This window comes from Chlamydomonas reinhardtii, chromosome 8 (genome assembly GCF_000002595.2).
Source record: "Chlamydomonas reinhardtii strain CC-503 cw92 mt+ chromosome 8, whole genome shotgun sequence".
NCBI classification, from domain to species: domain Eukaryota; kingdom Viridiplantae; phylum Chlorophyta; class Chlorophyceae; order Chlamydomonadales; family Chlamydomonadaceae; genus Chlamydomonas; species Chlamydomonas reinhardtii.
In genome coordinates, this window is record NC_057011.1 from 752,257 (window position 1) to 764,195 (window position 11,939).

Here is an 11,939-nt window from a genome sequence, read left to right on the forward strand (position 1 = left end):
AAGCAATGACGGCAGACTCGACCGCGGGTGGACAAGATGGGCGCTGAAAATTACAACCCTCCGCATCGGGCATCGCTCCCGCAGCTCCCCCCCCCCCCCCCCCGCTCAGCCTCCAACCGCCACTTTCATGTCGCACTGCCGCGCAACTCAACTCGTCAACACGCTCGCTCACACCGCGTCGCTGCTGCTCGGCGTGCGGCTGGACTCGGCGTCTATGTCTGGGCGGTCGTCGTAGGCGGTGATGCCGGCAGGCACGCCGGCAGCCATCAGCTGCGCTCCAGTCGCCAGCCCGCCTCCACCCCCACCACCTCCGTCAACGTCCGCCCCACCCCCAGCTCCTGCCCCTCCTGCTGCTGTGCCGCCAGCGCCAGCGCCTCCGCCACTTTCCATCATCTCCACAGCGCCGCTGCCGCCCTCCCCCTGCTCACCCCGCTGCTGGCCCTGAGCGCCCGGCCCCTTGCCGTTCTCCCCCTCCGGCCCCCGCGCTCCTCCCGCTCCTGCTCCTGCTCCCGCGCCTGCCGCCGCCGCCACATCCGCCACGTCCAGCCCCGCCCTCTTCAGGTCCGCCACCCAGGCGTTCAGTAGATCCAGCCGCGGCCGCAGGTCAGTCGCAAGCGCCTTCAGCTCGTCCAGTCGCTGCAGGTCCACCTGGAGGGTGAATCGGCCGTACATGTTTGTGGTAGCGAGCACAAGGAAATCGGTAGGAAACACGCAGGGCTATGTGCGAGTGCGTGTGTTTGTGCCGGGTCAGTCAGTCAGGAATCTACAACACAGCCCTAGCCTGCAGCCACTCACCTTGAAGCAGGGGTTCTTGTACGTGTCCTTGACTAGGCGCGCCTCGTCATGTGACATGGCTGGAATCTCAACTGTTGGGGGGGCCAGGCGGGGTCACCATTTCAAGCACAGGCCGGAGGACAGCCAGCCATTCATGACACCATGCAATAGAAGCAGCAACATGGATACGGACCTGCGGTATCCCATCCCGCCCCCCCTAAAACAACCACCACACGTCCGATGGCCCCAGCCCAAGCCCCACTGCAGCCCCGCCCCCAACGGTAACCTGCCTATTGTTACCGTGGCCCAGTATGGCCGATGGTTGCAGACAACCCCCCCTCCCCCACATACCTATTGTTCGCTTGCCCTCCGCACCTGGCCCGGAATGCAGCAGCAGCGCGCGTCCCTCCTCCGCTGCAGACGCAGATGCCGGCAGTTGTTGTTGTTGCGGTTGTTGCTGGTGTTGCGGCTGTGCCGGTTGCTGTTGTTGCGGTTGCGGCGGTTGCTGGTGCTGGGCCTCCCAGGAATCCAGGTCCGCAGCGTCATGCAGTGACGTCACGTTCCTGTACGGCGGCATGACGTACAGGCATACGTAAGAATAGCACGGCATACGGCGGGGTGGGTAAACAATGACACGCCCCACGGGAATGGACTATGCCGCCGGGCCAGATAAAGGTCATGGGCAAGGTGGGGGCATGGTGGGCGCGACGGGCGACGAACGAAACGGCGCAAAGGAGGCCCCATTGCGCAAGGCAGCACACACATCCACACACAACCGCGCACACAATCATACAGCAGGCAACTTAGTAGCCAAGCCAAAATCGCGCGCACACACACACACACACACACACACACACACACACACACACACACACACACACACACACACACACACACACACACACACACACACACGCACCATGGACGGCTGTATCGACGCAGCGTGTCGAGGTGGAAGAGGGCGGTGCCGAGCAGCAGCGGGATCGCCAGCGGCGTCCATTCGAACTTCTTGACGCCCAACAGGCCCAGCATGGTCAGCTGCATGATGTACAGCCCCACCATCACTTGGTTGAAAACCTGTTGCGAATAGTGATAACAATTTGTTGGTTGCTTGATTGGTTCAGTGATAATGATTGAGGACAGGCAGGCGAGCTGAAGGAAGACGGAAATCAAACACGCCGCCGCTCGGGCAGCAGCAGGGACACGCTCACACGCCCCGCAGACGCACCGTGCCCCAAAGCTTGCCGGCGCTCTCGTAGTGACGCCTGCACGCATGCACACATGCACACACGCGGTTGAGCCGGGAACATCTGCAAGCAGATGAAGCCCCTGTAGCCCCTCGCGAATTCGGGCGGCAGTTCATCAGCTTCCTCCCGGTGAGCTTGCCGAAATGTGGTCTCTGATGCCCGGTAAGCTTGCCGGAATGTGTTCACCAAAGCGCTTGCGCCTTGATTGATCTATGCGGCTGTCGGTACCCACCTGAAGACGTAGATGGTGTTGTAGCGCTCGCTGAGCCCCGTCACAAGGAAGTACGCCAGGGCCGCGGGGCACACGATGGGGTTGATGCAGCAGAACACCTGCGGATGCATCCCATCGTGAGTGCCGTACACATGACGCCAACACACGCCCGCCTTGTCTCGCCCCCCCCCACACACACACACCACACACGCACGGTGCCGACTCCTTCCCGTTGAGCTTTCTACCACAGAACCACGCCCACACAGCGGGTTCTGCACCCGCCGCTCCCCCTCAGCATGGCGTGCAGCACCACCCACCAGTCCCAGCAGCACGGTCATGCCGTGGTCCACGACCGTGGTGCCGCTGTCTGTGTACTGGTACATCCACAGCCGCTGCCGCGCGCGGGGGCTGCCCGCGAACTTGGACAGCAGCCAGAAGATCACAAAGCCCGGCAGGCGCAGGAACGCCAGCGACTTGACAAAGAGACCCTGGACGAATGCATGAAAGCGCAAGGAATGCATGAAAGGACAAACAATCCAGTTTACTGGTGTGTGGTGTTTTGTGCGTGGTGCAAGGTCAGAAGCATGGCAGTGTGTGCAATTTGTGCACAAGCCTGCTAAGAAAGCAGAAATCGGAATCGCAGCGACAGCAGCAACCCAAAACAGCGACAGAAAACCGACTCACGGCCACAAAGAGGTAGGTGATGAAGAAGGTAGCGGTCTGTGGGATGGCTTTCCCCAGGATGGGCACCACACTTCCGGGCTCGTCCAGCCATTGCCGCAGCTGCGTGTGGGGGTGAGCGCGATGGGCGGGAGGGTAGGCTGGTGGGCGTGTGGGTAAACGTTGAACCAATCCCGTAAGGAAACAGTGCGTGTGGGTAACATGGGCAGGCGAAGTGCATATATATGCAAGGGTTGCCTCTTGATATGTATGACCGAGAGGTGATGTGGAGAAACGTCACAGGGGATAGATCGGGTCGGTGCGGGTGGGGTGACTGGAGTGTGAGTGCTGGGGGGGTCTAGCGCCCCACTTCGGCGTGTGGGGAAACACACACGGGGCGCGCACACGAGCCGTGCGCACCTACCTGGTTGAAGAAGGAGCCGGCGATGATGTTGCCGAAGAACACCACCACCACCTGTGTGTGTGTGCGCGCGCAGGGCGTACATGCATGGTGCATGGAGTCGGGCGGGTGGCGGGAGGGCATGAGTGGGCGCTCACACAGCCGTTGCGGACGACACGTACGGTGGCATGGGGCAGGCAGGCAGCATGTTTGGCGTGATCGGTTGACGGGTGATCCACAAGTCTATGGCGAGAAATGAGTGGGGCAAGCAGTCGCCGTCGTGCCAGCCGTAGGTGGCATGCACACGCACACGCCCTGCAGCCGGCACGCACCTGGAACAGGAAGAAGCGCTTGACGACGCCAAAGTCCACCTCCGACAGGGAGTAGGCCCCGGACTGAAGGACCATGATGCGCAGGATGAAAGGGACCAGAGCCAGGAAGATCTGAAGCACCAGACCTGTGTGTGTATGTGTGTGTGTGTGTGTGTGTGTGTGTGTGTGTGTGTGTGTGTGTGTGTGTGGGAGGGTTGCCGTCCATGGATAAGAAAGTGAGTTGTGGTTGTCATTCGCGTTGTGCGCGTGCATATGCGTGCGTGCGTCCGCACGTGCATGTAAGTGTATATATGTGCACACAGCACACAGCACACACCTGTCAGCATGGCCTCCACCCACTCCGCATACACTGTCCTGCGCCTATTGTCTTTCCCCGCGCTACTTAGCACACAGCATACAGCACACCCACCTGGCAGCATGGCCTCCACGAGCTGACGCACCACGGGCGCCGTCACGATGTCACCCAGCACCGGCACACTGGCCAGCTTGGGCACCTCGATCAGCGCCTGGGGTTGAGGGCGTGCGTGGTGATGAGAGGACCAGGGGCGGGGTCAGCAGGGCGGGGGCAAGGCGGTGTGGTTGCGAGAGGAAGGGGTAACAAAGATTGCCATGCTGCAGGCGCGCGGGTGCGGGCGCGGCTGTTTGTATGGGTGTACGGATGGGGCGGCAGCGGGCAGGGCGTGTGGGAGGCGGCCTCAACGGTTCCGGCTGCGTTATGCCGACAGACACACACACATTTATATATACACACAGAGAGATACAGAGACACATACGCACGCGTACACACACACACACACACACACACACACACACACACACACACACACACACACACACACACACACACACACACACACACACACACACACACACATACACACCTGGATGGCCGCGACTGGGACCTGCAGCGAGCAGCAAGAGCCGTGAGGGCAGCGGCACAGGGTGAGAGAGCAGTCACGGAATCCTCCACCAGGTCGCATTCACGATAGCTTTCCGGGCCACTCTCCCACCCAGCCAGCCAGCCAGCCAGCCAGCCAGCCAGCCAGCCACTCGCACCCGCCCACCCACGTGTACCCACCATGTAGAACAGAGTCATCAGCCAGAAGGCTCCCCACCTGGGGCGGGCATCGGCGCAGTCAGCAGCAGCAGCAGCAGGCGCAGCAGCGGTACTGGTGCCAGGTCCAAGACCTCAGGATACATGGGTGCGGCAGACATCGTCACGTGCACATGCCCAAACTGTGCGCACATCACCGCACGACCCCCGCGCTGAACCTTTGCACAGCGCTCCGTAACGCGACAAGCAATGCCCGCCCCCACGCCCGCAGCAGCATCAACGGCATGACTCACAGCAGCAGGCGGCGTGTGTCCCGCTCCTGCACGCCCATGCCCAGGTTCCTCCACACCACCTCGAAGGGTGCGGGGGCGCCCCGCACCACCCACATGTCCACGTCGTGCGCGTGCAGGGCGCTGGAGGCCACGGCCTGGGACATGCGCGTGCTGCGAGAGGGGGAGGGAGGGAGAGGGAGGGAGGGAGGGGGAGAGGGGCAAGGGGAGGGGGAGGGTTGTAAATACCGGCCCAAATCAAACGAGCGGAGCACAGGCAGAGGCGTTAGTTGCAAGCGATAACGGGGGGGGCGTTCAACGGTAGTTGTACGAAACATGTGCAGGGGAGGAGAGGGGATGGAGAGGGAGAGGGCGGATGGCTACTAGGGCATGCGGGGAGACCGCAAAAGGGGACGAGGTGTTGCCACCATGAGGCGAGAGGAAGAGTGGAATGGGGAGAGGGATATTGCATGCCCGGGCGTCGCGGAGACAAAGGGAAGGGGAGAGGAGCGAGGGAGGGAAGGGACGTGTCAGCGTTGGGGCGGGTGGGCCGGGTTGGATGCCGAGTACGTTGGGGCGCGAGGCTGCATGGGGCTGCGGGGACTGCATGTGCAGGGGGCCGGGGGCCGGGGACAGCGTGTGCCGGGGTGCACAGGAGCGCCCCGGTGGGGGCGCGTGTGCTCACAGCACTTACTTGAAGGTCACGAAGGCGGAGGGCGCGGCCTTGCGCTGCGCCTTGGCCTGCTTCTCCTTAATCCGCTCCTGTGAGCCATGAAGGTGTGTGTGTGTGTGTGTGTGTGTGTGTGTGTGTGTGTGTGTGTGGTTTGTGTGGTTTGTGTTAAAGAGCACAAGGAAAACGGGTGTGTGTGTGTGTACGTGCATGTGTGTGCATTGGGCTTGTACTGCTAGTTAGCGGCGGCACGCCCCAGCGCCCGTCGAGACCACAGCAGACCCGCAGACCCCGTAGCCTCCGTAGTGCCACACGCCACACGCCTCGGCTCCTCCCCCTCCCCCCCCCACCACACACACACACGCACACACACGCAGAGCTCCACACACACCGTAACCCCGAGCGCCACATACACAATACAGCCTTACACACCCCCATTCACGCACACGCACAGCCACACCCACACACTTACACTCGTTTCTTTCCGTCGTGAGGAGCACACACACATACACACACAGACACACACGCACACAACAAACGAACACACACACACACACACACGCTCTCACTCACCCGCAGGTACTCCAACCGCGCCGTCCACCACTCCACGGCGTCCACCTTTTTGAGCCACCGGCTGCCCAGCTGCTGCCGCCCCCACTCGCCGTACAGCGCCCCAAGCACCCACACCTATACGGCAGGTAGGAGGGGCGGGTCATTGCGGGTGGCGGGGGTGCACACCATGAAGCACGGGTTATGTACGGCACGCCAAACAGCAGTTGCATCCACGGTGAGGTGAGTCGCCCCCACACGCCCCCCGCACGCCCGACACACACAATGTTGCCTGCTGCTTCCCAAACCCCCACCCCCACCCCCACCCCCAAGTATTGTCGCTTGCAACTGACACCTCTGCCTGTGCTCCGCTGGTTTGGCATGGTTATGCTAGTTTGGGCTAGTAATATACACCCCCACCCCAAACCCCCCAATACACACGCCCCCACCTGCTGGTGCTGTGTGGCCTGCCGCAGCTTGAGCCGCAGCTGCAGCATGTCCAGGTAGTCCTCCAGCTTCTCCATCAGCTGTGTTTCAGTTTGTATTCGTGTCCGATCACAGTGCATTGCGTCAGATTACGAGGCACATACAAACAAGGTGAGGACCTGCTTGCTGGTGTATGCGGTGTGTCCAGCAACCCTGGCATGCCGCTCCGCCCCCATCCCATCCCATCTCATCCCATCTCGCTCGCTCGCTGGCTCGCGCCCACCTACCTTGATGTACTCGTCGGTCAGGGGCTCCAAAGTGGATGTGTCCTGCAGGCCGCCGCCGCCGCCGCCGCCACGGCAAGGAAGGAAGGAAGACATAGCAGCGACGCAGGAGTGCGACGAGGTTGTGAGTTCGTTGGGTAAGCACATGGTCATTGGACTGCTTGTAGGGAGCATGGATGGGTTGACGGACCGTTGGCTACCCACCCACCCACTCTCTGCCAGCTGCACACGCACACACATGCACACGCACACACACACACATGCACACACACACACACACACACACACACACACACACACACGCACACGCACACGCACACACACACACACACACGCACACGCACACGCACACGCACACGCACACGCACACGCACACGCACACGCACGCCCGCCCCGACACACCTTGACCATGTTCACGGCCGCCACACTGGCGTGTGTGTACACCATCTCAAACTCCTGCCGTACAAGATCCGAGGGGCTCGTACCCGCCTGAGGAGCGGCCGTCCGGGGCAGCGGGCGAAACGGATGGGCGAGCTGGTGGGTGGTTGTAAATACCAGCCCAAACTAAACCAACACCAACGAAAACGAGCGGAGCACAGGCAGAGGTGTTGGTTGCAAGCGATAAGCGGGTGGGTGGGTACGTGAGTACCGTATGTACATCGTGGGCTGGAAAGGGGGGCTGAATAGGTAGCGAGCATGGGGCCATACGCGACATCCTGCCGACCTCCGCCTGCGCGACTTCAATACCAGGACCCCACGCCATGACCCTTTCCCCAACCACCCAACCAATCAACTACCCAACCGCCCCAACCATCCCACACCTACCAGCAGCTTCTCCTTTGCCAGCCACTCTGGATCCAGGGATTTGTCATGTAGATTATAGTTATAGCGGTCCCTGGTTCGCTGGCCGCTGCTGCTAGGCTGCTGCTGCTGTTCCTGCTGGTGGTCCGGCTGGCCCTGAAGCTGCTGGTGCAGCTGCGCCGGCTGCGGCTGCGGCTCTTGCCTCCACGTGTCTGCGGCTCCGTTGCTGCCGCCGGCTCCGTTAGCCCCGCCTGCTGCCGAGCCCGAGCGCGGCGGCCGCAAATGCTGCTGTTGCTGGTGCTGCTGCTGGTGTTGCCCGTCGCCGGGCACCAGCCTGCAAGCAGGCATACAACCAGGTGTGCTTGGCAAAATGTACACGTGCACGTGGCTAGTAGTGTAATGCTAACAACAAGAGTCTCAGCCGCCAGGGATTCCACGAACACAGCACGCACTACTGAAACGCACCGGCTGTCGCCGCCGCCCTCCGGCGTGAGGTGTTGCACGGGGTCAGCCTACGGCAATGGGAGAAACGGGGTACGGATGGGACGGGACGGGATGTGCGTGTCAACCCACAACCGGCGGGCAAAAGCGTGTGGGAGCAAGGAACCAAAATTGTGCATACCGAATCAGCCAGAGCTAGCTGTCGCACCTGTGCGTTGTAATGCGAGGGCCCTGCCGGCGTTGCAGCTGCCGCTGCTGCTGGTGTCGCTGCCAGCCAGCCATTGGCTCGCCGGGATGAAGGAGCCTCCCGCAGCAGCTGCGAACCGACCGAGCGACAGAAACTCACGTTAACGCACATGCGCTTTCCCCAGAAAGTAGGAAGGCATGAGAGCGTATACAAGCAACACCCAGCCGCGGCGCACTCACCGGCTGTACAGCGTCCGCGCGGCGACTGCCACCCTCGTCGCTCTCAGCCACAGGCCCACCGCTGCCCCTCCACCCGCCGCCGCCACCGCCCCAGCCGCCGCTGCCCGCTCCGGTCTTCCCGGGCAGGGCGGGGCTGACTGGACTGCCGTCCTGTGGCTGCTGCTGCTCCGACTGCAGCTCTTCTAACCGACCGCCGCTGCTGCTGCCTCCACCCCCGCCACGGCCATCCGGCGCATCCCTGCTGTCCATGTCCATGTCATCGCCCTCAGCAGTATCCACGTCGTCATCCGGATCCTCGGAGATCAGCGCGGTGGTGGGCGTGTGGCTGCTGCCTCCGCCAACGGCCCCGCTGGAGGCCGCTGCAGAGCCGGCTGCGCTGCCGCCCAGGCCGCCGCGGCGCGCGGCCTTGCGGCGCGCCTTGTCCTCACGCCGCTGCTGCCCCAACGCCTTCGCCACCACCTGCAGGGAGCAGGTCGGCGCAGGCGCGCAGGTAGGTGGCACTCGATCATCGAGGTACGGTACATGCGAGCCAGCAACACGCAAGAGAGCACTAAAAGGAGCAGCGTTATCCGTGGGAGGAAGGCATGCAACTGAAGCCTTGTTGCTTCCCCACAGATACTTTGCATTTGATGTGTCAGAGCCGGCTGCCCTGACTCCTGACTTGCTGGCTCGCTGGAGGGCAGCCTCCCACACCACACCACCCACACCACCCACCCGCCCGCGCACCTCGCGGACCGCAGGGATGTTCGTGACCAGCACGGTGTGACTGGGGCCGCCGCGTTTGGCGTTACCCAGGAACATCAGGCGCAGCAGCACCGACTCCCGGTTGAAGCGGGACAGGAGCTGTACGAAGTGCGTGGTGCACGAGGGAAGAAAACAAACATGGTTGCAGTAATAGCAGTAGCAGCAGGCGGTTCGTTGCTTGATATGACGACCGAGCAGCTTTTTTCCTGACTTGCCAACAGGTCTTTTTAAACACGGCATCATCGTATGGATCCACCGCCACTCACCGCCATCGTGAATATCGCCACCACGTACATGGACACCAGGTGCACCCACATCTTGGGACTGCCCGCCTCCACGTTGGATAGCGAGTACTTGTCAAAATCCGTGAACTGTAGTTCGGTGGCATTGGACAGCAGCAGTAGCGTGGGCCACTTGCCATTTGCGGGAACGGATTCGAAAGCCCCAGATGTAGATCTGGACAAGGTGGCTGTCTCGCCGTGTGCGCGATAGCTACGTTCGCCAGGTGGGCGCCGGCACACACGCGCGCACACACACACATATTGTTTCCCTGCGCTCTTTAACACACGCACACACGCACGCACATGCGCGCACACGCACGCACACGCACACACGCACACACGTGCTTACCTTGTATTGCGAGCCGCCGCTGGAGCTGTTGGAAGGGGACGAGCCATTGGTGGCCTGGCGGGAGATGGAGGAGGATTCAGGTGGGTACGGGTGGCGGGGAGCCATTTGTGTGTGTGTGTGTGTGTGTGTGTGTGTGTGTGTGTGTGTGTGTGTGTGTGTGTGCATGGGACACACGCCGTGCCTGCACGGAACAGGTGGTTACGTGCACGCGCACGGCCGCAACCCCAGCAGTCCCCACCTGCCCAGCCATAAGCGCATCAATGGCGCCCCTGCGGGTGGGGGCGGCGCGCGGGTTGGCGGACGCACGGCGTGTCAGGAGACGGATCAGCTAGCAGGAAAGCCGAGGGGGACGTGCGGCATGTGTAAGGTATGCCGAGGTACGGCGGGCGGTGGAGTCGCTTTACGCACTTGAATCGCTTGAGTTGCGAGCGTGTCAACTACCGTCATCCATCCATCTGCTCATGCCTTCCCTCCTCTTCGTACAGCAAGCACGCACGCATGCACGCACGCACGCACGCACGCACACACGCACATACGCACGCACACACGCACGCACGCCCGCACGCACGCACGCACCCAGTCAGGTTGACGGGTAGCACTGCTACCAGGCACCACAGGGACAGCCCCACAAACAGGTAGGTGCCTACATTGCAAGTCAACGCCGCGGAGCACACGGTGTGTGGTACGGTACGGTACGTGCGTTGGCGGCACAGCCACCAGCACGTGCCGGTAGGGGACGGGGCGGACATCAGTGATGCGATGGAAACAAAACCCGCACATGCACAATGTGGTATGGACGTAGCGAGCATGTAAGGCGGTCCAGAGGGCTAGGCTATGCGATTGAACTCCCTGCGCTGCGGGCACACTGGGGCACACGTACCGTACTTCATGATACGGAGGTAAATGGCGCAGTCCAACCCCGCCTCGTCTGCAGACGAGGTGTGGGGCACCACAAACGAAGATGAGCGTGCATGGCAATTAGGGTTGATAGAGACAAGCCCCATGCGTGTGCCACAGGCCTCACCCCGCAAATTCTTCCCCACATCGCCTCCTCCCGCACATCGGCTTCTGGCGTCCCGCCCTGGCTGCCCCCCAATCCCAGTCAGACCGTGCAGGTTTCACAGTGCCCTGCCCCTCCCGCACCCACCCCCTCACACGGCCCTGCCTCCGCACACCAGTCTCCGCCATTGCCCTGCCGCCGCCTTCCGCAACCGGCGGTGGATAACGCCCATGCAGTACACCTAGCTCTATGCATGCGACCCACCGATGATATCACGCTCCTTGTACCGCAACACTGGCCAGACCCAGCTGAAGAGCCCATGCGTCAACCTGGCAGGCTTGAGCTCCAGGTCCGCTGCGTATCTGGGGGGAAGCCGGCGTTGCGAGGGGAAAGGGTCGGGCCAGTCTGGGCAAAGCTTGCGAGGCTGACACGGGAGGTTCTCTCAGGGCGCGCGCACTCGACTGCGAACGCTCGACGCAGGCAAGTTTTCAGGCGCGGCTTTCTGTAGTGCTGTATCTGTTTATGGCACATAGCAGGTAAAATATTGCAGCCTGAGCGGGGACCTTCGCTAATGGGCGTCGATCGGCAGCAGGTTTGCGCTGCTTGGACACGCTGAACCTTGACGGTGTTCAGTTAACTGATTGCGTACCTTCTTGGGGAGAAAAACCGCGAAGACCATGGCATACGCCTCAGGAGCTCGAAAACGGCAAAAAACAAACCGCATAGTGCAAGGTTCAGCAGAAACGAACTCAATACTGAGGCACCTGTCGCAGCCATTCTATTACTGGTGAACTAATTACTGCCTATTCCTCCAAGAGTGAAGGAGGTGCCGCTGCCTTGGCTTCCAACCGTGGACGCGATCTGGAAGGAGTTTCAATCAACATCATCATCAAAATTAAAAAAGATGGGGTGAGCTTTCGGGTCTTAAAGCGCATCAGCCGGGCTGTGCCATCCTGCACACCGTGTGCGGGTAGGAGGGTGGGAAGCTCCGCCGACCCGGCTAACTCGGGGGGGGGGGGTC

At 61.9% G+C, this 11,939-nt stretch overlaps 1 protein-coding gene across 1 annotated transcript; it reads right to left on the reverse strand.

The window, feature by feature from the left end:
- Positions 1 to 38: 38 nt before the first annotated feature.
- On the reverse strand, positions 39 to 11,803 carry CHLRE_08g360564v5 (uncharacterized protein). The gene is made up of 31 exons (XM_043064807.1): positions 11,568 to 11,803; positions 11,183 to 11,280; positions 10,799 to 10,846; positions 10,495 to 10,561; positions 10,157 to 10,187; positions 9,919 to 9,972; positions 9,555 to 9,659; positions 9,271 to 9,387; positions 8,545 to 9,003; positions 8,327 to 8,434; positions 8,143 to 8,189; positions 7,702 to 8,011; positions 7,279 to 7,365; positions 6,880 to 6,921; positions 6,616 to 6,693; positions 6,191 to 6,304; positions 5,642 to 5,709; positions 4,972 to 5,121; positions 4,703 to 4,739; positions 4,506 to 4,526; positions 4,034 to 4,130; positions 3,625 to 3,749; positions 3,317 to 3,367; positions 2,917 to 3,015; positions 2,550 to 2,720; positions 2,254 to 2,351; positions 2,003 to 2,039; positions 1,694 to 1,851; positions 1,150 to 1,337; positions 796 to 866; positions 39 to 648 (listed from the first exon to the last, which is right to left on the reverse strand). Exons 1-31 carry the CDS (start codon positions 11,600 to 11,602, stop codon positions 169 to 171), a joined length of 3,651 nt encoding a protein of 1,216 aa, XP_042921808.1. The 5' UTR covers positions 11,603 to 11,803; the 3' UTR covers positions 39 to 168.
- Between the last annotated feature and the right edge of the window lie 136 nt (positions 11,804 to 11,939).